Raw genomic sequence first — 27,714 nt, forward strand, 5'->3', positions numbered from 1 at the left:
ACTTCGGATCGTATTTGGGTGGAATAGGATATTTTGAAAGAGTACTCAACTGAATCTGAAAGGTGTCGAAATAAATAATAAATCAAACGGGATTTTAGATGATTTAAGAAACGCTTTCTTTGGAAAGTAATGATGACCGTCTGTAAAATAGACAAAAATACCGAAACTGAAAAGAACATTTTACCTTAGATAATATTTTCATGAAATCATTTGATATATCTAGAGATTTTGGACAAGATATGTGATACAAAATATTTGCTAGTAAAGTTTAAATTTTAAAGCAATTCCAAGGTCGGAGGTAACATGTTATCTGTAAATTCGTAAGTTAGGATGTAGGTACTCTACATGTAAGTGATATCACTTTGTTAATGATTTTTCAAACATTGTTTTTTTTTTTCAAAGTAGGTACACAAGTGAAGTGCATTGACACATTGAATGTAGTTGAAATTTTATCAAGTCGTATATTATAGTAAAAAATGGTTCAAAAACGTATTTCTATTTTTGTAAAGTTCGTCAATTTTTATTTTCATAAAATTTTCAGTAAACGGTTCTACTACATCGTAAAATTTTCAATATAGCTAAAGTTCTTAGTATCTAATTCGTTTTCATTAAAATCCCTAACAGTTAATACTTCCAAAAGATTACAGTACAACTTACATAACTTTCCTCTTCGTTCGAAATTGCCAACAGCTCAAAAATCTGAACATTTCACAAAGCCAACTGATCGTTTTTAAACGATTTCATATCCAAAAGGCAGATTGCCACTAAAAGCCAACGTTCTAAAATATCCAACAATCCAAAAATATCCATTTATCTTCCTACGAAACATTCACCAACTAGCATTGGCATTAAAGTCAATACATAAATATTTTATGTCATTTAAATATCGTCTTATTTACCAAATGGGTAAACTACGTACACATATAGTAAATATATATAGATACGCATAAACATTTCTCTCGCTAATCTCAGGAACTACTGTTCTAGATTGCCCGGGAAAGGCCAGAGGCAAAAAAAAATCCTGGTTCGCAAGAAGTTCCTGAGGGACGCGAGCAGAACATAGTTTTAAATATCGAATTCACATTATTCCTGATCCTATCATTTTAAATAGATATTATACGTGCTTGCAGCAAAGTTACAATTAACTCGAACTACGTCACTACTTGACCTACGGACCGATATGTGACATATAATAGGCATGATGACAAATTTTTAAATTCCTTTGTATGATGTAGGTATACGTCTATTTTATATGAAAAATTATTAATTTTAAGAAAATGCGAAGTTTTTTTATCAAATAATTGCATTTTTCTCTGTCCACTTTGAATCCGGCGCGAAAACGCTTGTCAGTGTCATGTCGTCACTTGTGACGTCACGACTGAAATTACAAGACGCAAGTAAACAACGCTCGTGCAATAATTAAGTTTTTTTGTGTTATTAAATATGAATTCGAAAGTGCATAGGTGTTGTGGGGTCCCCCAGTGTAAGAACACATCTCAAAACAACTCCTGATAAGTTATTTGTGTACGTTCCTCACAATAAAAAAATACGAAACAAGTGGCTTAAACTTGCAAGGCGAGATTCAAAAGCAATATTGCCCAGGGTACAACTTTATTTTTGTGAAGATCACTTTGATGTAAGTTATTACATAGTTCTCTAGATTCTAGCATAGTTTATAATGTAAATAACTATTTCGAGGTTAGGTTTCATCTCTCATTGCTGTTATATTACGCATTTTATTCATATCATGTATCATGTATTTATATGTATGTGTTTATTTAAGGAATTATTTATAACTAAAATTGTTTTTAATTAAACTAATATTCTAACATAGAAGTTTTTTTAATTAAACTAATACACTTAAATGGAAGTTTTTTTAATTAAACTAGTATACTTACATGGAAGTTTTAACATTTCTAAATTCAGCTGAACAAAAATCTTTATTTGATGCCAAAAACTCTCCCAGCATTATGATATCCATTCTAGGCAAATTAGCGCTGTTTGCCTTAATAAATCCGGGCTCCATAACTCGTGTTATAAACAATTAATTAAAAACAAAGATTGCAATGGAAGTTCACAATAAAGAAATGTGACGTTCGCGCACTTTCGCGCGAGTTGTTTTCAGAGATGACGTCACGAGCTCTGATTGGTGTTCAAGATATCATGGCGGATTGCCTTATTTCGTAATTTTATTTTATAAAAATACATATTATTCACATTATTAATAAAGAAAACAATGCGCGTTTTATATTCCAAGCTTCAAGTTTAATTTAATAAATATATTATTTTAATGATTTTTGATTACTGTCATCATGCCTATTATTGTATACACCTATAATCACGTTGTGTATGACACCCATTGTTAACCCTAACATCGATGTACAATTTAATTTTAATTTACCGATAACGACATATTAAAATGCAATCAAGTCTCTCACTTTCCTCAACAGTTATCATCGGTAAATCACAATATTATATTACTATCCATAAACAATAGAGAAGTGTTTTAACAATATACTGAGAAACGGTCGCACCGCTTTAATATTTAACTTAATTATAACTATTTACAAATTGCATAAGAAAAAATATTTAAATATTGAGTGCATTTGCCAAAGAAATGGTACGTTGCATAAACTATAAAGTCATAACGAAATAAACATTTTCAAATTCGAGTTAACAAACACAAAAAATATTAAAAAAATACCTGAAACTTATTATTATACCTTTTATGAATATCAGACTAGTTTTGATACTTAGCTGTGCATCTTAAAGTAGACAGCTAGGTCCATCTGATGGTGAAAACATTTTTGTTCACAGTAAAGTATATAAATGAGCACTTCGCTTCATGAAAATACAATCTTAATACCTAACCCATCACACAGTATCTTCAAACGACAAGAAATATTCATTCAATTATATTTATATTGACACAAAACTATGTATTATACAATAAGACATTGACGTTACTACTTAGAATCTTGAGAAAGTTCCGATTTAATTTCTCTTAATATTCCATCATACACAAGAAAACCTTACCCCAACCGATTAAACCAGTCAACATTTCATTCCAATAATATTTAAGATTCGTTATATGTGCCTAAAATGTAATGTACTCGTAAAACATTAAATCTACCATGTTCGAGATCCGGGATTAAATATACACCTACTAGGAATAAATATGCAATATAGAGATACAATTATACTACATAACGTATGATGGTTATAATGCCGTGATAATTAACTGCAACGACACTTCATTCTACGAGTTCAAATTGAAGAACTTAAATACTCAGATTTAGAGTTCAAAATAGAGCGACATCGTTCAAAAAATTCCTGTCCTATTCAGAAAAACTGGTCATACCTTAAGGGTTGAGGCTGAAGAGCCACCATTTCTTTGACAAACGCCTTGTCCCGTGTGACGGATGGCTTCACCGAGCGTTTGCGTTGGTGTCGCTCTCCGGGCCGTCGTGGTACTCGTGGAAGCAGGGCACGATGCAGAGGTTGGTGCGGCACTCGGGGCAGTGGTACTGCGTCTTCCGTCGCAAGATCCGCCCGCACTCGTCGACTGTGTTCCAGCAGAAGTTGCAGCTGAGAGGGGGGCCGGAGCGTACGGCGGGGGTATGGCTCGCTCGTTGCGTCTGTGACGTGTCCGATGTGCTAGACTCGAATGATGCTGAAGTAGACGTGGCGGTGGTGGTGGTCGAGGATTGGCGATCGGCGGCTGAGACGGCCCGGATAAGTAACCCGCATATTGAGCTCACTTCTTGTTCGATCCGCGGCTTCCGTGTAAGTAGACCCTGGAAATTTAAATACATTTACTTTCCCAATTGTTTTACTTGCTAGAGTAACACTTATGTAGGGCTAATGTCAACAAATTCTATCTCTAGTAACTGCCGAATCGTATTTAATGAAACTGGTCAGTAGTATAGGTCAAATATAGCGCGTTGTATGGGGACGTTGGTGAAGCTGAAAGCTAGTCTACATTTATTGGGTACCTACTAGAAGGTAGTTAGGCAAGTTACCTTCGAAGCGCTGTATTGTGGGTAAGACTCGTGTTTCTGAAGCGTGGGCGTGGGCTTGGTGACGGCGGGGGTCGGCGGGATGGGTTCCGAAGTCTGCTTGCGTATGTTCTGCTCGTCGGCCACACGAGACTGCCGCTTGAAATGCTTGGTCCGCCGGTGCCAACTGCCTTCACAATTCGGGTTTGCTGGACCTAGAGAGGAGGATATTGGAGGATTTTTTTAATATTACTGGTACAGCTGTCTCCAAACTTATTGGCGGCTTGCATGTAATCTCCAAACACAGATACGCGCAAGTGAGCTGTACTGGTCGCGCACTCCGTCAGCTGCTGATGAGCATGGTTTGTGCAGCGTACAATGTTCGGACCCAAACCATGGCTACACTTATATATGAGACACTGTTTAAGTTTCTTAACTGACGGCATGGCACTGCAGGTTGTGCAGTGGCATCCCGCGGCTTCCTGCTGAAAGCCTAGCCGCTCTGGTATTCATCAGTTTTGCGCCCAGCGCCCCACCGCAATACTACACAAGTTTTAACCTTATTTCAACTAGCTAGCAATCATAATTCCGCGACCCCAAATTGACCCATATGTCTCGCTGGATGCATCCCGCAAGTGGAATGAAAAAGCAAGACACGTCATGCCGCCGTATCCTGCGGTACGTCGCGGCATCGTGGTATCAAAATAAAGTAATATAAATTGTAAACTCATTGAAATAAGATTCAAAATAACTAGTGTCGAAATCTTTTGCCATGACACACCGTGCTGTGCCGGCAATGGGCGCCAGCCCTCAGTGGGTGCGTGTCTGTGTGTGTAGTTGGATGATGGTCTGTACTGTAGATTACGTTTGCAAAAACTCCTCTGTACCCAATGCATTAAAGCGAATAACAAAATACTTTTTGAATATTAACCAACATTAATAACATTGGATATAAGATGTACTCGCATCAAATGTAAATCTAATGTTCACAAAAAATAATGGCAAAGGAATAGTAAAAGAAAAGAAATGCAAAATAATTAAAATTCTTTATTTTTCTATTTAAATTTATTTTGGTATTTATATTTATATTCAATTGTTAGTGCTAAGCACAATATTCAATACATATTGATATTCAATACATATTCATGCATTTTCTGTATGTGATTAATACTATTTCGAACACCTATACAACACTTCCTCGTGGGAAGTTCATGGTAGGATCCTTAAAACCTGGATAAGCTAATAATAATTATTAAAATCAAATACTTTACGATTGTGAGCAGTCTTTCGAGAACATTTCGATACATGAATTTCAGAGCAACATTCATACAATACCAACACGGATACATAACTATATACACATCACATTTACAATTTTAATGATTTGACAGCCTAAACGAGTAAAAACTTACTAAATTAATAAAAAAATCAGTCTAAATTACAAAAAAAGTTACAGAGATCGCAAACGCCAAAACTGGTTATTATTGTAAATCTAGGCGCATAGAAAAATATAATACTCCTGACGGTAGTGACAAGATCACAAATTGTATTCGTGAGCGGTTCTACCGTTCATATTCATATAAAGGTGTAATTCATTATTTAAATAAAACTACTTTTACATACCGACAGTAACTTCACTTAAGCCTAATCACCTTATTGCTTACTATAAATGCATACTGACGTAATTACACTTATTGCTAGTTTTAATTATTTTACACGATAGAGATCTCTGGTTCCCGCCAATATTGACGTCAACTAACCGATATTTCGACGTCGGACATGCCTTACTCATACAAGTGTATTTTAAACAAAAAGTACATTTCAATTAAAATTCAATAAACCTACCGCTATGGCCCAGCGCACACCGCTGGAAGCACGTCAGAGCGCATTTGAAGACAATGATTTAATACTAGCCTCTGCCCGCGGCTTCGCCCGCGTAGAGTTTGGTTATAACGCGTTTCCAAAAGAATTCTTCAAAAGTCCGGGATAAAAACTATCCTATGTTCTTTCTAAAGGTCAACTCTATCTCTGTACCAAATTTTATTAAAATAAGTTCAGTGGTTTAGGCGTGAAAACATACCAGACAGACAGACAGAGTTACTTTCACATTTATAATATTAGTAGGGATAATTAACTAGCTTGACATACGATCCACAAAAGATTAGCATGCATGCTCTTCGATGCTCTCGCGCGCCCGAGCGGTGAAATGCGAATTTATTCTTTTGTAGACCGTATGTCAAGGAAGTTAAGGTTTATGTTAAAATGTTGTCTTCAAATGCGTTCCGACGGGCTTTTAGCGGTGTGCGCTGAGCCACTGAAGTTAAAAAAAATGATTTAAAAAAAGAAACATTCAAAATCAGATAATAAATACATGTAAAACCTACCGCTATGATTTTTTTTTTAATAAAAAATTGATTTCATTACTGAAAATATGACACAAAAACTTGAACAGGCTTTTCTAATTTTTGAATGTTTCTAATGTAATTAAATGCATTCAGGCTTTTCTAATGTTATTAAATGCATAGTGTGGTAGTGCCTTCAGCTGATTTTCAAGTAAACTTCATTAAACTTCAGTATGGCGATGCGATTCCGTGCGGCTAACAGTTTAGTACGGTAACCATATGCTCAAATGTAGTCAGCCGTATTGGACTTGTTTTTAAAGAAGCGCACATCACTTGAAAGTATGGGTACCCTACCAAACGGGTTGCCGAACAAATTTTCGAATATCTAACGTCGGTAACACTACCACACTCCAAAATACTGGAATTATAATACATATAACCACATAATAGGTACTTTATTTTCGGTGACTTCTGAACAAATTCGCAAAAAAAAAACTAAATAAATCTTGTAACATTATGTATACCATAATGTAATAAAATTATTACAAAATACTTATAAATAGAGGTAGTTATGAACAAAATTGGAAACCTGCCACTCGGTACTTATAACTAAATCTTTGCATATGCCTTGCTCAGCCTTTTCCTAATTAATTTTGAGGTTAGTAGGGGGAAACTCGCTCCTGGACCTTGGCCCAAATTACATGGTAAGGAAACAGCTGGGAACACTGAGCCGAATGTGTGGGCAACTTCTCGTAAGAAATACCTAACTTAGGTAAATCGAGCCATGGCCCACTTTCCATACTTCCCAGCTTCGCCGGGCGAGTTTCATCCTAACCCGATCAGCACTTACCTATTATTGCTTCGACGGTGAGCTTCCAACCAGTGAGTGTACTTATAGGCCTATACAGTACAAGTCAGGCGCACTGTATGTGTGCGATGAAGTGATGATGACATAATAATCCTATGTTAAAATCACGATCAGGAAAATGTGGAAACAATAGCAACGTACCAGAGTTGAAAATAATTGTAAGAGCGCAAAAGCAAGTTTGAATCTGACTTCTAGAGATAGACAAGAGGGCTATGGAAAACACGTCAGGAAAGTAAAACATCACAAAAAATACATATTAATATTCTAGTATTGGAATAATCCATCGAAAGAATTAAAAAATAATAATATATTTATTACTTTTAAGTTTAAATTATAAAAAAACAAAGTTACTTATGTAATAGTTGTTTTTAAGTAAAGAACTTTCGACTTTATAGTTCAGGAGTAAAATCGAGTAAAGTAAATTAAAAAAAATAGTGGCAACTAGTATATAGTATTTCAGGGGTCGGTGAGAAGTGACAGCGATTCTGTCGGTAACGTTAAATTAACCCGAAATAACGAAATCTATCAATAAATAGAATATTGGAAGCGGCCGTATGTCGTCATTACTATCATGGCATCAAAAGTGTTGATATTAATTGAAACTTAATTTACCACAGCCGACACTAATAAGTAAGTACATGTATATTTACAAGGCTAGATGCATGTATACTGGCGCGAGGAGCGGCGGCGAGGGGTCCGCGCCTCGCCACTCGTGTCACAACGAGTACGACTCGTCAGCTGACACGCAAGCCGCGTTCTATTGTAGCGCATTGAAGTTTACGCCTAAAATGTTAATGGGTGAGTTCTGGGGTACTCCCTGCATTGGGAAGGCCTGCGGCTGCTCGATGAACCCTTGAGGAGGAGCGCACAGCAGCGCCATCTGTTGGGCGGCGGGCGCCGGCTCCTTGCGCTCGGGCGGCGGCGTGGTGCACTCGCGCTTGATGCGGTTCCTGATGCTCGGCCGGTGGTTCGGATAGCCCCTCTTCTTATACTCCAGCCACAGTGTTCGGTTGTTGACCCCGAACAAGCGCGCGGCCTTGCAGAAACCGATGTTTCCGTAGCGAACCGCCTCAAGCGCGCGCTGGAAGTTCTCTTCTGACTGGGGTTTGATGGTGCGTCTACGCTTCTGGGTCGGCAAGGGAGCGTCCGGCGGGGCATGCACTTCTGCGCACGAGGGGCCTGGGGAGGGCCCGGCCACTTCTAGGCCCTGACCGAAGTTGATCTCCTGCATGTGCTGGTTCATGACGTTATTCATGTAAATGGGTTCCTCTTGCATCGTGCTGAGACACGCGTTGGAGTAACGCGGGTATGGGTGCTCCATCATTGGCCACTGACCTCCTGGGAAGAGAGATAAATGTACGTATTTTAATAAAATGCTCAAGGTACAGTATAATATTTTGAGTTAAAGTTTAATTAAACAGTTTCTCATTGATCTCCCTTCCCTGGAAAGTAAAACGTCGTCCCGGTAACGTGTTGTTTAAGGAACTTAGGCGAGTTAGTTTAGAAGTCTGATGTAAAGGAGGTACTCATTACGAGTATAAAGTTTGAATCTGTACGAGCGAGCACGGACTATCTACATATAGCACGTCACATGCAGTACACATACAGCAAAAGCAAATAATGATATTTTTGAGATGAATGAGAAACAGAGTGATTTTTGATGAATCAATTATGTAGTCTTTTGAAGACTTATGGTCAAATTGTTAGAATGATATGATTGCTGGTTTGATAAATCACTGTAAGCCTACAAGGGTTTACCAGGGGAAGATCAAAGAAAACAGACATTATCATGAACATAACTTTCAATGACATACTATATGGTAAAAGTGAAAAATATTCAAACTTAACATTTTCATTTAAATAGAAATATTGTGCCTTAAATGCATACTTATAGTTCGGCCATTCAGAGAATGCGTTCCTGACACGTCGCGATTGAACTGACGACGTAACTTTGCAATGGCGTTGCAGTTACGATAAAAATATTTTTGCTGGTTGTTTACCGTTTTAACAATTGAGGAGCATTAAAACAACATTATTATATCAATAATCAATGAATGTTATAATTTTGTGCCAAACTGAGTGTCAAATAACTTGGTAAACAATATTTTTCTAAATCTATACTGCGCTATTACAAGGTTATGTCAGCGGTTTATATTTTGTAGTGCTGTGCTAAAAATAACAGGCAAGTATCGTAATCTGTTCTTATACAGTTATAATATAAAATTATACGTTTTGATTTTCTTTTTAAGAATTGGAAAATAATGGACTATAAGACTTAATTATAACGTTTATGAAATATAAAAATAAAACTATGACCAAACCGCATTTTTATACTTAGATTAAAAATGGTAACCCCAAATGGCGTTATGGGCCGCCATTTTGTGACGCTAAAACAGTCGTCCGTTGTCGTTTCGTGCGCATAGACCACGTTTTTCAAGTGTTTTCGATCTGTTTTTATTTGATTACCCGGCTTTTGTTAGACCGAGATATCAGGATTGATTCTGTTATTGATAATAATATAATTATACATGTAGGCGAAGATGATGATGAAGACACCACCTCCTCAAGCAAATCGGAGTCTGATTAATATTCTGTTCGCACATTCAATTCAATGTACTTGTAACAAAGAATAAATAAAACAATTTTATTATATGAATATTACCTTTTTTTGGTTTCCACTTAAATAACTAAAATATAAAACAAATGATTCCGCCAATTTAAAACGAAAATAATCTTAAAATAATGCGGCGGTTCATTTTGAAGGAACGGTAACGAACTCAGTGTTATGTTGTGCCCATCACTATAGTTCGGCCATTCAGAGAATGCGTTCCTGACACGTCGCGATTGAACTGACGACGTAACTTTGCAATGGCGTTGCAGTTACGATAAAAATATTTTTGCTGGTTGTTTACCGTTTTAACAATTGAGGAGCATTAAAACAACATTATTATATCAATAATCAATGAATGTTATTACGTCGTCAGTTCAATCGCGACGTGTCAGGAACGCATTCTCTGAATGGCCGAACTATAGTCGTGACTAACTGATAGGTGTCAGGAACGCATTCTCTGAACGGCCGAAGTATAGTAAAACGTCAATCTATTTTCATACATTGTGACAACACTTAAAGCTGAAAATGGCAACACTTACTATTTTAATGAAAATAACTACATAAAGAAACAAAAATTGTATAAGAATGAAATTAATGTTTGTGGCGAATAAATGTGTGATGGCGACTTATCTTGTAAAATTTTTCACTTATGACGACTTAGTGCAGGCTTGCAACATTGTTAACTAAGCATTATTTCGGCAGAATATATCATCGTGAATGCTTCAACTGGTAGCGGGATATACAAATATAAAATAGTTTTGTATGTAGTTGACAGCAGTGACTGACAGCTGTCAGTATCACTGGCAGGTGTCAGTGTTCAAGCGACTCAGTGCCACTGACAGCTGTCAGTGTTCAAGCGATGACAGCTGTCAACAGCAACTGTCAACTACTCTAAAAAACGGTCAGACTGTAGCCGCTGTAGCAGCAGACCTGTCAACTACACCAAAAATCGGTCAGACTAGCCTTAACTGTGCTTAGTGAGCAATGGTGCAAGCAGGCTTTAATAATGTCATTTGATGATGTCACTTCACTATGTTATTAATTTAATTTTCTTGCCAGGCTAGATGAGAACATGGGACAACGTTCCATGTTCTGATCTGTAACGACCACGAGGTCATTTCATCGGTGCAAGACGAAACGTACGTTTTATAAGGTGTGTTAACACGGTATTTGAAGCCATCACACAAGCACTAGTAAAGAGTTGTTACCTTGAGGCATAACGGCTTGTGCGTTTTCCATTAGTGCCGATTGGTTGACTGGTGCATTTTCTGTGTTTTCGGTGGTCTGGAATTGAAAAAAAATAAAATATTACACCAGGGTGAATAAATTGTAACTAAGGGTCCGTTCAGACAGACCGGCTCGGAGAGCATCGACACGCATTTTTCTATACCGGAATCGACTCCGATCGGCTCCGAGATGCAATCGAAGCCAAACGTTAGCAAGACCGAGAAACCGCAAAGTCAAATATACCCATTTGCAAGTATGCATAAAATTCTCCACCTCATTGCTTTGTTGCAGAAAGTTTATTAGAAAATAATGACAGTGATTATTATTTATATAGCGTTAAAAGAAAAATGACCTAGAAAAATTTAGAAATGAACTCAAGACACCGTGTAAAGTATGAATTCGCTTTCTGCAGCAAAGTTCGCAGGACTGTCTGAAATAAAGTCAGGTACCACCAGCTTGTGTATTTCTGCCAACGTAGTAGCATACTCTTGCACCCGCCCACAATGAGCAATTACGTCTAAGAAATGTCACAGATTAAAAGCGCTATTCATACGTTAAATGCTTGAAAATTACCTGCTGAGCGTTATCAATAGTGCGGATTTCGTGGTACTCTCTGCGGCGGTGCTGTGGCACGCTGCTGAGCGTGACGGTGTCGCCTCCGGCGCCGGCCTGCGCGCCAACGTCCGCCCGGACGTCCTCCAGCATACTCATCGAGGCCGAGCCACTCGAGCTTTGTCTGCGCCTAAGCATATGTACGATGAACTACATTTGGCCAGTTTGTTAGGGAACTCGGAGCTTCAGGGTGAATGAGCAATGAGAATGACAGTCAAGTAATTGGTTTGAATATATACAGGGTGTTTGGCGCATGGACCGACAAAAATTTTTGGGGGATTCGTGAGGCCATGTACTAGTTTTCACTCATAGACCCAATGTCCTATATGTCACTGTATTCGAGATACGATTTTTTTTGTTTGTTTTTAAAAATTACCGGAACTATCACCTTTAAAACGCTATAACTTTTCAGTCTGTTGTCGAATTTACACCAAATCACTTTCATTGCGTTCTCTGATGTATTATTATTCCAAATAAAACATAAATTCATAGCACTAGATGGAAAAAAAATACTTGTTGAGCTTCCAAACTCTTAAAAATGAAAAAACGTATGAAAAATGTCAAATTCAAAATTAATTATAAAAAAAAGTAAAAGCTTTTATGAACTTCGTTTAATAAAAAAAAATTGCCTACTTAATACCCTTTCCAACGATATGCCACATGGGTGTGAAATCATTAATAATGTCGTCAAAATCAGAGCAGGAACGAACACGCACTCTAACGTCTCTAACAACGAACCCGTTTGATAGAACAATGGTAAGCAGGTAATTGGCAGGTAAACTGCCTGTCTCTTTCTTACGCATGAAAAATATCTCTTGTCTTTGTCTATCATTGGGTTGGAGTTTGTTATGTGATCCTTGTTTAGTCGAGATTTGACTATCTCTGCTATCGGAAGTGTCCGTGTATTTCACGTTTTCCTATTTCGTTGTTTTTTGTTAAAGTTTGTTTTTGTTAAGTTTTGTTTGTTGAACTTTTCTGTTAAACTGTTGGTGTATTCACCGTGCTTGTTACAATGCCTAACTTCAGCAACGAAGAGTATGCTGACATGTTGTTGGCATATGGCAGCGCTAATTGTAACGCTCGTGAAGCGCGTAGAATTTACCAGCAGCGTTATCCTAACCGGCGTATACCACACCACGAGACGTTTGCTACAACCTATCGACGTCTGAGGGAGACTGGAAACATAAATTTCCAAGAGCCTCGCGTTAATGTGAGGCAACATAATGTTGTAATTGATGAAAGCATTTTGCAAGCTTTTGATGAGGATCCAACGACAAGTATTCGAGTTGTAGCTGAAAGACTTCACTTGTCGGTTTGGAAAGTTTGGTCAGTTCTTCGGGAAAATGGAAAGCATGCGTATCACTACACTTCTGTTCAAGGTACGTTAAGTACTTTATTTATTTTATCAGGCGAAATCGTAAAACTAAATTTTGAACCAGTTATCTTCGACCTTATTGTGCTGAAATTTTGCACCCAAAAAACTTGTATTTTAAAATGGTTTTAACCATACACTTATTTTAAACGTTTACAAATATCCTTGTAGCTTTACTGGTTCGTTTTTCAAATAAATACCTAGTAACTTTTATTTTTTCTAATTTTATCTTTTAAATTTATGTTAGTTTTTGCCATTCAAAAAGTGAATTTTTACCAGTCTTTAATGGATTGTTCTAGGTCTCATAGATGATGATCACAGGAGACGGCTCGATTTTTGCCGATTTATGATGCATACGGACGTAGATGATACAAATTTTTTAAAAAGAATTTTGTGGACTGATGAATCCAATTTTAATCACGAGGGAATTGTGAATCTCCACAACCTTCACCATTGGGCGCAAAAAAGACAAAATCCCCGCAAGAAAAGACAAAGTTCCTTTCAAACTAAGTTTAGTGTAAACGTTTGGGCGGGGGTTATTGGAAGACACCTGATCGGTCCACATTTCTTACCAGAGCGCCTGACCGGAGAAAATTATTTGAATTTTTTACTCGAAGATTTACCTGAATTGGTATTACCAGTATTAGATGGAGAACCAATTATTTTCCAAAATGATGGCTGTCCAGCACATTACCAGCGAGACGTGCGAGAACATTTGGACAACTGTTTTCCAAATTCATGGATCGGAAGAGGCGGCCCAATTCCTTGGCCTGCACGTTCACCAGACCTGACGCCCTTGGATTTTTATGTCTGGGGCCGTGCAAAAGAAATTGTGTATGCGACTGAAGTACCCACAAGAGAAATTTTAATCGAAAGAATAAATTGCGCCTTTGAAATTATGAAAGCAGAAATGCGACTGAGGACGACGACTGTAGAAATTAGAAAAAGATGCCGTGCATGCATTCGCAACAGAGGCAGTCATTTTGAACATAATTTATAACTTAAATTTAATTAAAACATTTTAAAACATTTTTGTGTTTTCATTACCCTGGCACTGGTTAATGTGTACCTTTAGGTTTGTGACGACATTATTAATGATTTCACACCCATGTGGCATATCGTTGGAAAGGGTATTAAGTAGGCATTTTTTTTTTATTAAATGAAGTTCATAAAAGCTTTTACTTTTTTTTATAATTAATTTTGAATTTGACATTTTTCATACGTTTTTTCATTTTTAAGACTTTGGAAGCTCAACAAGTATTTTTTTTCCATCTAGTGCTATGAATTTATGTTTTATTTGGAATAATAATACATCAGAGAACGCAATGAAAGTGATTTGGTGTAAATTCGACAACAGACTGAAAAGTTATAGCGTTTTAAAGGTGATAGTTCCGGTAATTTTTAAAAACAAACAAAAAAAATCGTATCTCGAATACAGTGACATATAGGACATTGGGTCTATGAGTGAAAACTAGTACATGGCCTCACGAATCCCCCAAAAAATTGTGTCGGTCCATGCGCCAAACACCCTGTATATGTCACCGGAAAATATCAAGACTCGTAAGTTGATCAATTTTCTAGGTAGTTTATCAACACTCGGAAAATAATAAAAGGCAGTTAAAATTAACTATTTAACGCATTGAATTTTAGCTAATTGGTCAACTTACTGTACCTAGCCGTAATTTAATAATTAACTATATTGCTACAAAAATCATCCACAAATGGGCCAATAGTTGCCCAGTGTACTATTTGTCATTTAATACACTTTTCTCTCTGGTTGGTCGACAGCATTAGTTATAAACATATAAGCACGTGAGTCTTTTAACCAATCAACGTACACCTCGCCTTTGTGATGATTTAACAGCAAGGCGTTGTAAATTAATCAACTTACTACAATACATACGTTAAATAGTCCATTTCAAATGACGTTTATTATTTTCTGAGAGTTGATCAACTATCTAGAAAATTGATCAACTTACGAGTTTTGTTATTTTCCGGTGACATATATAAACGATAGACTATTACGAAGTTTGACCAACGGTTGCTTTGGAAGGTATAAAAAAATACTTTATTTAGGATTTTAGGGCAAAATACTGTTGGACACTCACCTTTTGCGCTTGGTCGACGGTGAAACTGCTGGCGACTGCCGATGTGAATCTAACGAGTCCCCTTGGTTTTGGAACTCCGCATTATTTGCCGAAGATCTTGTGAGGGACGTGGAATCCGGCATCTCGGTCAAGCCTTTAATTTTGAGGTGCTTAGCGGTGTCCAGCACCTGTAACCAGAATATTTCTTGATTAAAGAAAGTACATCACATAAATCTTAGGCTAGATTACAAGAAATCATGTTTGTTGTGGGGGAATCCTTTAAAACATAAATTTTATGATTTTTTTTATATATAGCGACAACAATGTGTATCATCCAGTGGATGTGGATTCCGGAAGAGAAAATTGGCGAACCTCGGGTGGAGGCCTTTGTCCAACAGTGGACATCTTTCGGCTGACACGACGACGAAAAATTATAGCTTCTACACCCACCTTAGGTAACTGCTCCTCCGTTACGTTGACCTCGCCACAGTACATGAAGTCCACTATGATCCTCAGGTCCGCGAACGTGACGTCTTTCAGTATGACTATGGGGTGCTGCGCCGGGTTATCGACAAACAGCGACTGGATTTGCAAAGAAAATATAATATTAATTAATTTTTAATAGCATAGGGTAAGCATTTTTGTATTACTAACACATCTCTACTAATATTATAAATGCGAAAGTAACTCTGTCTGTCTGTTACGCTTTCACGTCTAAACCACTGAACTGATTTTAATCAAATTTGGTACAGAGATAGAGTTGACCTTGAGAAAGAACATAGGATAGTTTTTATCCCGGACTTTTCAAGAATTCTCTTGGAAACGCGATATAACCGAACTGTACGCGGGCGAAGCCGCGGGCGGAAGCTAGTTTGAAATAAAAAGCTTTTTATTTTATTCTTATTACTATTTATTTGAGTCTTATTACTTGAGGCTTAGTTACTTACTTGGAAGTATGTACTACAGGCGGCCAGAACCACCTTATGTGCTGAGAGTTGTTGGCCATCGGTCGCCAAGGTCACGTCGACCATGGATTGGGTGTTGAGGAAGGTCGTGAACATAGATATAAAGTTCGGCTGGTGGTTGTTCCATTTTAGGCTGTACTGTTGCGGCATCTTTGGCAGGAACTGGAACGAAAAAAATATATTGTTTATACAAAAAAAAAAAACTGGTGGTCCAGAATCGTTAACAGAACATATCTGCATCATCAGTAAAAATTTTTTTTCATTCTTTTGTCCGCCCTAAAATCAGCAAAATATGGATACCAACTATTCTTAAGCGCGCCGAGCGGAGCTCCGTCAGTAAACCGGTTTCGCGATGCCGCCGTGCATACTATGACGACTGTGACCGTACTATCGGTTACAAAAAGAAAAATATACGTATCTATAAAACTTATTTAACTATAAGTTGACAAAGTTTTCGCACTGGATAAAATTCATTCCTGTATATGACAATGTAGTTCGTAAATCCTGTGTCTGTAGACTAAACAAATTCAAGTAATTCTCAATTATGTTAATATTGTTTATGAATCTGCTTGTTCTACTTTCTCCAACATCTATATATCAGTGATCCAAGTTTTACTCCACTAAAAAAAGCTCAATTGTAATACCAGTAAATAAATCTTTAAAATAATAATTATAGAACTTAACCATCACAGTTAATATAGAAGAGTAGCAGAAAGTAAAATTTATAGTTTTACTCAAAGTACTAAAGTTAGTAAGTTTCATTCTCTGAGCCCTTTTCTCAACTAATAAGCCCTTTTCTCACTAAGCCGACTCCAACAGAGTCGGCTTCTAGTCTAACCGGATGTAGCTGAGTACCAGTGCTTTACAAGGAGCGACTGCCCTATCTGACCCCCTCAACCCAGTTACCCGGGCAACCCAATACCCCTTGGTTAGACTGGTGTCAGACTTACTGGCTTCTGACTACCCGTAACGACTGCCAAGGATGTTCAATGACAGCTGGGACCTACAGTTTAACGTGCCATCCGAAACACACTCATTGGTGTCTAAGATATACTTAGAAACTACATACAAACTTGCCACACGACTAAAGATAGTAAGTTCCACTCCACAAAAAAAAAATGTTACTCACTTTGACAACATTGCTATTATAAACAACATTGGCTTATTTTGAGTTTTTTATGTTGCGTCCTTTTCTGCACATACGGCTTTGTAAGTCTTTGTTATGCATTCGGAGGACGCTTTCAGTAGGTTGGTAAAAACAATCACGGCCAAATTACACTATGTAAGCATAAAGACAAACTAAATTGAAAAAAAAAAAAAACTCAAAAAAGCCAACATCGTTTGACAATAAGCAGTGTGCCAATGCCTATATATAAGCATTCTATTGTAAAAATAAAAAAGGGAACAAAAAAAATAACAAAACAAAACCAAAAACCAGCTGAGGACAACCGTCGAAGTACTCCTCCGCATCGCTGTCCCCCGGAAACGTGCCCAGAAGACTGGCTGCATTGCCACGTTGAATGGCAATGCTAATTCTTTGTCCAAAGAACAAGCCAGCCCTCTGGTCAAGTGAAGCGTCGACAAGCCTTTTCGCTATGTCCTTGAACAGCGCCCGAGAACTCGGGCCTCATGGTCCGAGCGTTTCGACCCCAAACGACTCAAAAGTATAGTTCCCAAAAAGGTGGGGAATAATTTAGTTTGTAAATATAGTATTAGAAGTAGAATAGTAAGTTTGTACATAAATGTATTACAATAACGTATAGTTATCTGCACGAATCTTGAGCTCTGTCCTACATCTGCGCAGAAGTGATTTATTAGCAAAGAACCAATCCCGAGTGACGGCTATGACGCGATGCACTGCGGGCCAATCACCGCTTTAGCCCGCCCCCGCGCCTCACTTCATACCACAAAAGGGACCCAATTAATTATTTCTGCGCAGGTGAAGGTCAGAGCTCAAGATTCGTGCCGATAACTATATGTAAATAAAATAAAGATATAACACACAAAAATAAAAATAAAAAGCATTCTATTTAAGAAAAAAAAAACGAGACATACTTTATAACTAATAACTTTTTGGCAGACTTATTGCCACGTGGCAATGCTTATTCTTTGTCCAAAGTAATAGACATTGCCACGTGGCAATGCTTATTCTTTGTCCAAAGGCCAGCAGCAACACCTAGCCGATAACAACCTGATGGTTTCGAACCCAAAGAGATTACAATGATATATGCACTCTTTTGCAAAAAAAGCGGGCACCTATGCGAAATCTTGGTTTTAAGGACTTTACGTGCATTTCAAAGGGTTTTAAAGACTGTAGGATATTACTAGCATCAAAAGGGTGAGCCAAGCATGCGTGAGTGTGTATTCTAAAGAAGATGGGTCAAAATTGCCCCACGTCCTATAACAAAGTGACGTTTCTCAAAAAAAAGATAAAAATGTTTAAAAAAATATGGCATAGGCACTCTCTAACTTAATTTTTTTACACCTTCATACGAAACAAATGCTTTAAAAATTGTTCAGGCGCTATTATGAAAACATGTATGCATCGTTCAAAAGACTATTTATGGACCACTTTTTAAAATTATTTTTTTGTTTGATAGGGTATACCTCACAGGTGATCCCATAATCAACAGGTCAGGATCTGATGATGGAAACTCTGAGTAATCCAGGGCAACTTTTGAAAGTTGTGGGCATGCGCAGGATAAAAACTTGACCTGATGATGGAGACCAGAGAAGGTCCAGGGAACTCGACAACTGAATATGTAAACTACCTCGTATTTGGTCTTATATTATTCGTATTGATGAGAACTTTCCATTAATGCGGATAGTGACTACGCTTGTCACTGAAAAGCCGACTCCTGAAAACACTGCAAAGCAAAAAAAAAAGGTCTCGAAATCACAGATTTTTAAACAAACTCGTTTAAAAATCAGTGATTTCGAGACCTTTAGACCTCGTGCTCACAACGAGCAAATGATAAATGCGTTTAGTGAGCGGTGTGCTTGGGCCTAGAGAGTAAGGGTGCAAGTCAGCTTTAATGTGCAAGCGAGCAAGCCAAGACCTTAATATTAAGTTAGAACACGGTGGCATCAAAATATAACGCTGTTACAGAGAGGAAAAACATAATTGTTCATGTGGATATATCACCGGAAAATAACAAGACTCGTAAGTTGATCAATTTTCTAGGTATTTGATCAACTCTCGGAAAATAATAAACGACATTTAAAATGTACTATTTAACGTATGTATTTTAGTAAGTTGAATAATTTACGGCGTCTTGCCGTTAAATCATCCAACAAAGGCGAGGTGTACGTTTATTGGCTAAAAGCTCTCTGAATAAACTTGCTGAATGCTTATAATGAATGCTGTCGACCAACCAGAGAGAAAAGTGTATCAAGTGACGGATAATAGTGTACCGTCAAATAGATTGGTAGTTAATTATTAACTTACGGCTAGGTACCGTAAGTTGACCAATTAGCTAAAATTCAATGCGTTAAATAGTACATTTCAACTTCACGAGTCTTGTTATTTTCCGGTGACAGATACACGTTTATGCAATACGAAATAATAATATGATTTAATGATGAAGCCTTATCTTGAAGCCACGTGGCATTCGAATTATACGGCTTAAAAAAAAACAAGAATGAAAATAATAATGTTATGCAAATATGACTTACCACTTTATTTCTTGTAACAGCAACTTTTCGCTTAGGAGAAGCTGAGATGGGCCGGCTACTGAAAATAAAAAATATATAAGTTAATTACATTAAAAAAGCCACACATTAACAAACGGTTGAGTGAAAAAGAAAACTTGAAAATAAATCGTAAGACAATAATAAAAAGAAAAAAAATTGCATTTACTTTTCAATCTTATCAACTTTGCAACACATGCTAACGAAATAAACGAAAGACATAAAATAAAGAAAATGGCGTAGCACATTCGGTAATAATTTACAATATTTTGTATAGGCTAATTGAGGGTATTTTGAATTCGCTCTGCATCACTTGAGAACAAAATGGCGTCGCTTATGAAGTTTTCCACAACATTGGACAATGGATCGCGTAAGTATATTGTGTAAGTAATACTTTGTGCTAAGTTTATATGGCACGCAGTTGCTTAGGCAAAGGGTAGGTCGGAACTAGGGAGCGCACTCCCATCCCTTCCCGCGAGTTCTGCGTCACTGGTTGGATTGCACGGCAGCCCACGGCGCTTCTACTTGTACCTTACATTCGTATATAACAAAGCCTATGTAGCTAACTGCTGTATTACGTACACGGTTATAAAGAAATATACAGAAGTTTTATTCTAAAACCTATTCGAAGTCAAACTGATAAGAACACATGGCACGTGGCAAACTTTTAGTCGGCCTGTAGTTTTTTGAGCTTGTATGCTAAATCAGTATGAAGATGAATAGTTCGCAAATCAGGGATTTAGCCAGTATCAAAACGATTGGAATAAAGATTATCTTTAAAAAAGAATGCCTTCCATCGGGGCAACTGCGCCGATACTCTATAAGGGCAAAAAAAATTACGTTAAGAATACATGGAAACATTTTTTGGCTTAGGCATAGGAACAAAGTTCACAAAGTTCAAACAAATTCTTCTAGAACAAACATTAGTAGAACCGCGTGGTCGACAAAAAAAATACACCTCGGAAAACTTTTCTACGTTATTCGCGGCAGCAACGATCATGGGAATAAATAATACTTAAAATACATAAAGAAAATAAAAAATCTAGAACAACTAACTTAAAATAGTAGAACCGCGTGGTCGACAAACAAAAACTAAAGAAAATCTCTAAGGGCCTATGCACACCACGTTTTTTAAACGCGCCGTCGACGCGCGTTTGTAGCGATACAGACGCGATTCGCACGCAAGTCAGGACTGCTCTGCAGGATAAAAACGCGCCAGCGCGTTTAAAAAACGTGGTGTGTATAGGCCCTTATCTATATAAATAAAAATGAATTGTTGTTCGTTAGTCTGATTAAAACTCAAGAACGGCTGGGCCGATTGAGCTGATTTTGGTTTTAAAATGTTTGTCGTAGTCCAGGGTAGGTCTAAACGGTGAGCAAATAAGAAAAAAATCGAAAATAAAAAAAGTATTGTGTAAAATATGCCTCCAATAATTAGGCGGTACGAAGTTCGCCGGGTCAGCTAGTATACTATAAATATACATCAAATATGCAATATATGAGCTAACAGTGGCAGTAGCAGTGGGATATACTCTCTATATTACTTTACTCTTTGGTATGGGAATAAATAATACTTAAAATACATAAAGAAAATAACAAATTCTAGAACAAACTTACATTAGTAGAACCGCGTGGTCGACAAAAAAAAAACTAAAGAAAATATTTAATCTATATATATAAAAATGAAACCCGCTTTCCGTTGTCACGACATAACATGAAAACGGCTTGACCGATTTGGCTGAAAATTAGAGGGGAGGTAACTTAGACCCGGGAGAAGGTTTTAGGATAGTTTTTGCTACCATCCGGCTACGGGACGCGGGTGAAACCGCGGGCGAAAGCTAGTATAAAATAAATATACACCAAATATGCAATATATGAGCTAAGTATGTGACCCTCTATATTACTTTACTCTTTGATATGGGAGTACGGCATACACCATATCTATATATATAAAAATGAAACCAGCTTTCCGTTGTCACGACATAACATGAAAACGGCTTGACCGATTTGGCTGAAAATTAGAGGGGAGGTAACTTAAGGCTAGTTCGCATTAGGCTAGTCGAGTGCCGAGTAATTTAGTAGCTAAACTACTCGCTACTGCACAGAAATCGTTCGCATTATGGTCCAGTACAGTACACAAGTGTGTGGTGTTTTACAAGATGAACGCCGTAATGAAGTTAATAAACTAATTAAGCTAATCGCAATGGCTATTGTAGAAAAGGTGGAAGAGGAAATTTTAGAGACAAAGAAAAATAAATCATGGGTGCGAAAATGGACTGATAGAAGAGACAAATAATATTTGGAAACAGTGGTTTCTTCGCTCCAGCGAAATGTCATTTTGGCGGCCACTCACTAATGAACTTGACTAACCAACAGGTTCAGACTTATTTAGCCGATAAGCCAGTGAGCACGGAGGAGTAGTGGGGGACGCTACTCGCCCGATAGAAATACCTAGAACAAAATGGATTGGCTCGACTAAATGACTTACCAACCTACTTGACTAAATTTTTGGTGTTCAGACACATTTAGCTACTAAATAACTCGGCACTCGACTAAACTACTAGCCTAATGCGAACTAGCCTTTAGGCCCGGGAGAAGGTTTTAGGATAGTTTTTGTCACCATCCGGCTACGGGACGCGGGTGAAACCGCGGGCGAAAGCTAGTATGCAATAAATGGTGAACAATTCAATCGATCAACCGTGTTGTTAGCATACAAAATAAAATCGACTAAAATTACTAAATTTTAGAAAACAATGAAAGTACTTTTACAAATAAGAAAATACCAGTTTAATAAGTTCTTAAAAGTTTTTTTGAACACGTGTCAAACTTCTGTTTAACTTTTTTGCAATAATATGTACCATTTATTTCTCAGCGTTTGTAAGGAGGAATGGTAACTTTTAAAACGTGAGTTCCAGGAGAGGTCCAGGACCTGTTAGGCCCTACATAGACGATCAATATAATAGGCATGATGACAGTAATCAAAAATCATTAAAATAATATATTTATTAAATTAAACTTGAAGCTTGGAATATAAAACGCGCATTGTTTTCTTTATTAATAATGTGATTAATATGTATTTTTATAAAATAAAATTACGAAATAAGGCAATCCGCCATGATATCTTGAACACCAATCAGAGCTCGTGACGTCATTTCTCAAAACGACTCGCGCGAAAGCGCGCGAACGTCACATTTCGTTATTGTGAACTTCCACTGCGATCTTTGTTTTTAATTAATTAATTGTGTATAACACGAGTTATGGAGCCCGGATTTATCAAGGCAAACAGCGCTAATTTGCCTAGAATTGATATCATAATGCTGGGAGAGTTTTTGGCATCAAATAAAGATTTTTGTTCAGCTGAATTTAGAAATGTTAAAACTTCCATGTAAGTATACTAGTTTAATTAAAAAAAACTTCCATGTAAGTGTATTAGTTTAATTAAAAAAACTTCTATGTTAGAATCTAGAGAACTATGTAATAACTTACATCAAAGTGATCTTCACAAAAATAAAGTTGTACCCTGGGCAATATTGCTTTTGAATCTCGCCTTGCAAGTTTAAGCCACTTGTTTCGTATTTTTTTATTGTGAGGAACGTACACAAATAACTTATCAGGAGTTGTTTTGGATGTGTTCTTACACTGGGGGACCCCACAACACCTATGCACTTTCGAATTCATATTTAATAACACAAAAAACTTAATTATTGCACGAGCGTTGTTTACTTGCGTCTTGTAATTTCAGTCGTGACGTCACAAGTGACGACATGACACTGACAAGCGTTTTCGCGCCGGATTCAAAGTGGACAGAGAAAAATGCAATTATTTGATAAAAAAAAACTTCGCATTTTCTTAAAATTAATAATTTTTCATATAAAATAGACGTATACCTACATCATACAAAGGAATTTAAAAATTTGTCATCATGCCTATTGCGCAGGAGATTACGATAAAAAACATTGTGAAATAAATATTCGATTTTTTTTTTTGTAAAAAAAATACTCATTGTTCAGCCAGAGAACATGGCAAGTTGAGTGCATTTGAATGAAACAAAAAATACGGATTAAATATAAGTACTGAATAATGCATAACTAATAGTTATATCTTTTTTAAAACGGTTTTGTGTAGTATTAATTGGGGTCGAGTGTTGAGAACTTTTTGTTGTTACTAGACCCATTCAAGTGTATTAGATCATTTACTGGTAATTTTTTTAGACAGACCTATTTACTTAAATTGGAATGTTGTTTTACAGAATCACAATATAGACTTTAAAAAGGAGATTTGTTGTTGGCTCTGCTGTCAGAAGTATCAGTATGAAGAGAAGCCTGTAACACAGAGAGACGGTGCACCAATTTGCAAACAAATGATTTAACGGAGGACGTTGGTGGTCTGCTGCAACAACTGCAGGCGGTCCAATGTTGTCACTCCAACTTTTCCAATGGCAAATAATACAATATTTAGAGAGGATTTAAGATTGTCACATTATGCACTGAGTAACTTCCGAAATACAAATTCTATCACTAAATCACATTGTCCAACAATAAAAACAGTATGAAAACAGTTGTTGTTCTTTATTTATTTTTATGTTTTCAGCATTTAGGTTAGTATCAACCATTGTCATATATTAACACATACCCAAACACTTCATAGAAGTCATTCATTGTTGCTCTCTGGCCAGTTTTGAAGTAAATAGGTGATTTTCTCCGAAAATAACCTTTCAACGAATTTGATATTCTATGACTTTTTTTTATTCACTTCAATAACCCCATTATTAGAATTTTTTATTAAAAACGTAATATTTTGAAAGTATAAGACTATATTCTATTTAGATAAATATTAGTGTTATACAATCACCAAACAACATAATATACCCTAGTTTACAATCGTGACATTGGTTACTATTACAGCCTTATTGTCCCACTGCTGGGCTCAGGCCTCTCACACGGAGAAGGATTAATCATTAATCACCACGCTTGCTCAAAGCGGGTTGGTGATTTCAGACTTTATTGTCCAGGTTTCCTCAAGATGTTTTCCTTCACCTTTTTATCAGCCATTGGTATCCAAGATATACTTAGAAAGTACATACAAACTTAGAAAAGTTGCATTGGTACTTGCCTGAACTGCTATAAAACGCTGCTGGTACTTGCTTCAAAATTATAATACAAAGAGTTGAATAGAAGCGAAAACAGATGATTGTAACAAAGACATTGAATCCTATAGCTGTTTGGTATACCAAACACTTAATGAGCAAAATATAGATGTTCTTGAAAAATACTACAACAATTTTAGGTCATCATGGATAAAGCTATCTTGCCCATGCCCTCAAAAAAACCCATGAAAACAAGGTGCCAAAAAGTTCCAAGTTTTTTTTAGTAACATGGTAAACATTCCCAGCAAAAAACACATAGGAAATGGTTTTGAGTACTGTCTCTTCTAAAGGCAGAAAGATGGCTTTCATAGTCAAAAAACCCAGAATCGACAGCTACGAAATGGGTACCAATGGGTTCATTATGATAGACCTTTGATGGTGCCAAAAAGTCCAGCCTTAAATCCATGGGGTATAGGAGCTATATCATATTTTCACAAAAATAGGTTATGTTGAATTTATGTTGATTTTTAAGATTATTTACATCAAGGAACAAAAAAACAAGGTGCACTAAGATTATACAAGCCAATATTAATATTCCCATAGTTACAGAGTTTGCCTGCTGATTAAAAGTGACCCCTTCCCATTGCACTATTGACATTAACCACTCCATAAACCACTAAACACCGACCTTATCTCCAAGTATGGAGAGGTTTTCCAGTTACATGCAACTTTCATAACTGGCCAAGGTTAATTTTTGGCTCTTTGGTCCCGGATGTTCAAAGCTCAGTGACGTTAAGGTTAGGGTTAAATTCTAGTTACGTAACGTACGTAAGTACAATTAACAGGGTTTAAATTCAAAAAGCGTTGTTGAAGTACCAGTTAGTTTAACGAACGTCAAAATTTCATAATAAAAATGTCAAATTAACCATGGTGAAAATTGACAATGGTAAAATTTTAACTTTACCGTAATGTACAAACAACTGGACCTAAGTGACAAGTATAGCTGTCGCTATCCGCATAAGTGGAAAGTTGAAATATGTTATACAAAGAGAACCACACGGTTTTTAGATGATATGAATCCAATCATACAAACAAAGTTTCTGACTAATCTGGGTGTCTTTTTAGCCATCTCCTTCAGCCTTCTTATAATATTAGTATTCTAATACAGTTGTGCTGTGTAACCAATATAATAAGATATAATTTAATTTGTTTTTGTTTCATTACTGCTCAGCCTCTTTTTACTCTTATGTATAACAATACTGTGTACTACGTTTATATTAGGCAGGTAAACATATTCATAATTATTAAAAAGATAACTATAAATATTCAATAAACAAGTATTTAAATAAATCTTGCAAAAATATTTGTTTTGGTAATTTTTTTAGTTTAATTCTACTACTTGGTCAAATCTGACCCAAAGCACGTCAACTTTTGTGAAATTGAAGACCTTAACAAGATTAAAGAATTCCCTAAACTATGCTTCATAAGTTATAAGTTCAAGAGAGTAGAAAGTCACCCTCAATTTCAGCATCAGATCAGGGTCTTAGGACAATGGGTCGGACGCTTTGCAACAACCTAACATAATTGTTTGACAAATAACAAAGTTGTGTTAAAAAAAAACTTTGGTTAAAAAGGTGTAAGTAAGATCTCTTTCAAGTTATTGTAATATCCGATAATAACCAGCCAGGATCAGAAAATAAAAGTTAATATAAACTCATTGTTTCTTTTATTTACAGATTCGTACATGGTATATTGAACAAGAGAATAAGCCTAAAGTAATATTTTGCGTAAATTCACTCCAACTTCAACTTCAATGTTTGTCTATATGACATAATGTAACAACAAAAAAAGTTATACTAGTGAACATTGGATACCAACTCAAACTGAGTGTGGCAATGCATATTTTTGAAGTAGTTTTCACGTTAAATTGTATCGTACTAAAAGGCGAATGGCTACAAAGGCAGCAAACGAGTCATCAACGAATATCTTACGGTGGACAGCCCTTCAAAGAAACAATCTGAGCGAACATAATACATAGGTCTCCTACTATAACAATCACCATAGTACGCTAACCGTCAGTTTACACAATAGATGCGACAATCTTTGCATTTTAATTAAAATTACTAAATATAGCTCAGCTGAAATACATAAAATAACTCATTATTTAGCCCAAACACGTTTGCATCCGCACAAATAGTTAAAGGCGTAAAAAAATAAAGCTTCACACCGATAGACCACCCCGAAGATGACATCAATCAATAACAAAAGAATATCGCGAGCTTTGCTTAAATAGGTAACAAATTATCGACTTACCTTCGTTGTGGCTTATATTTATAATATGACGGTGTTGGTGCACTTTTTATTCTATCAATTCCATGTAAATAATTATCAATCAACCCACGCTTACAAAAATATTCATCGAAACCCACGCCGACCTGAGTTGCCACTCATAAAAATGCGGTCGGCGAATAAAAAAACGGTGTATGAATGTTCAATAATCGAGGATAGTTTTTTTATAAAGTGCTGTTTTTTTAAATTAATAATGAATTATGTGTATTTACATGACCTAAAAATATACTTATTTATATATACAACTAAAAACAATTATAAAATGGCATCAAAAAACTCCTCATCGCTGCCTACCGAGTGTACCCAAGAGGATGGCAATGCTTCATTTTTGACTTTGACCAAAGTAAAAACCAGCCTTTGGGTCACTTCGAAGGGATCAGCAGAAGGGTCAGCAAGTCGCTTTCCCAGATCTTTAACAAGCAGATAAGCACTTGGAGCCCACGGCCCGAGGGTTTCAACCCCAAACGGCTTAAAGGTATAGTTACCCACCAGGGTACTATAATTGCG

At 36.7% G+C, this 27,714-nt stretch overlaps 1 protein-coding gene and 1 long non-coding RNA gene across 4 annotated transcripts; one reads left to right on the plus strand and one right to left on the minus strand.

Moving 5' to 3' along the window:
- Positions 1 to 2,324: 2,324 nt before the first annotated feature.
- Positions 2,325 to 27,300, minus strand: LOC124645501 (longitudinals lacking protein, isoforms H/M/V-like). 3 transcript variants are annotated; one of them, XM_047185322.1, is made up of 9 exons: positions 27,172 to 27,300; positions 19,758 to 19,815; positions 16,065 to 16,244; positions 15,568 to 15,699; positions 15,139 to 15,305; positions 11,620 to 11,788; positions 11,028 to 11,103; positions 4,023 to 4,213; positions 2,325 to 3,797 (listed from the first exon to the last, which is right to left on the minus strand). In XM_047185322.1, the coding sequence occupies exons 3-9, from the start codon at positions 16,230 to 16,232 to the stop codon at positions 3,429 to 3,431; spliced, it is 1,272 nt and encodes a 423-aa protein (XP_047041278.1). In that variant the 5' UTR covers positions 16,233 to 16,244; positions 19,758 to 19,815; positions 27,172 to 27,300; the 3' UTR covers positions 2,325 to 3,428. The 3 variants fall into 3 exon arrangements, with proteins under 3 accessions (XP_047041278.1, XP_047041277.1, XP_047041276.1); XM_047185321.1 differs by lacking the exons at positions 2,325 to 3,797; positions 4,023 to 4,213 and adding an exon at positions 5,026 to 8,546 and having other exon boundaries at positions 11,620 to 11,782; XM_047185320.1 differs by lacking the exons at positions 2,325 to 3,797; positions 4,023 to 4,213 and adding an exon at positions 5,026 to 8,546.
- LOC124645502 lies at positions 23,725 to 24,329 on the plus strand. Its single transcript, XR_006986242.1, has 2 exons — positions 23,725 to 23,842; positions 24,022 to 24,329. It is a non-coding gene; the product is annotated as an uncharacterized LOC124645502 (long non-coding RNA).
- Positions 27,301 to 27,714: the final 414 nt, after the last annotated feature.

This window comes from Helicoverpa zea, chromosome 31, assembly GCF_022581195.2.
Source record: "Helicoverpa zea isolate HzStark_Cry1AcR chromosome 31, ilHelZeax1.1, whole genome shotgun sequence".
Lineage (NCBI taxonomy): Eukaryota > Metazoa > Arthropoda > Insecta > Lepidoptera > Noctuidae > Helicoverpa > Helicoverpa zea.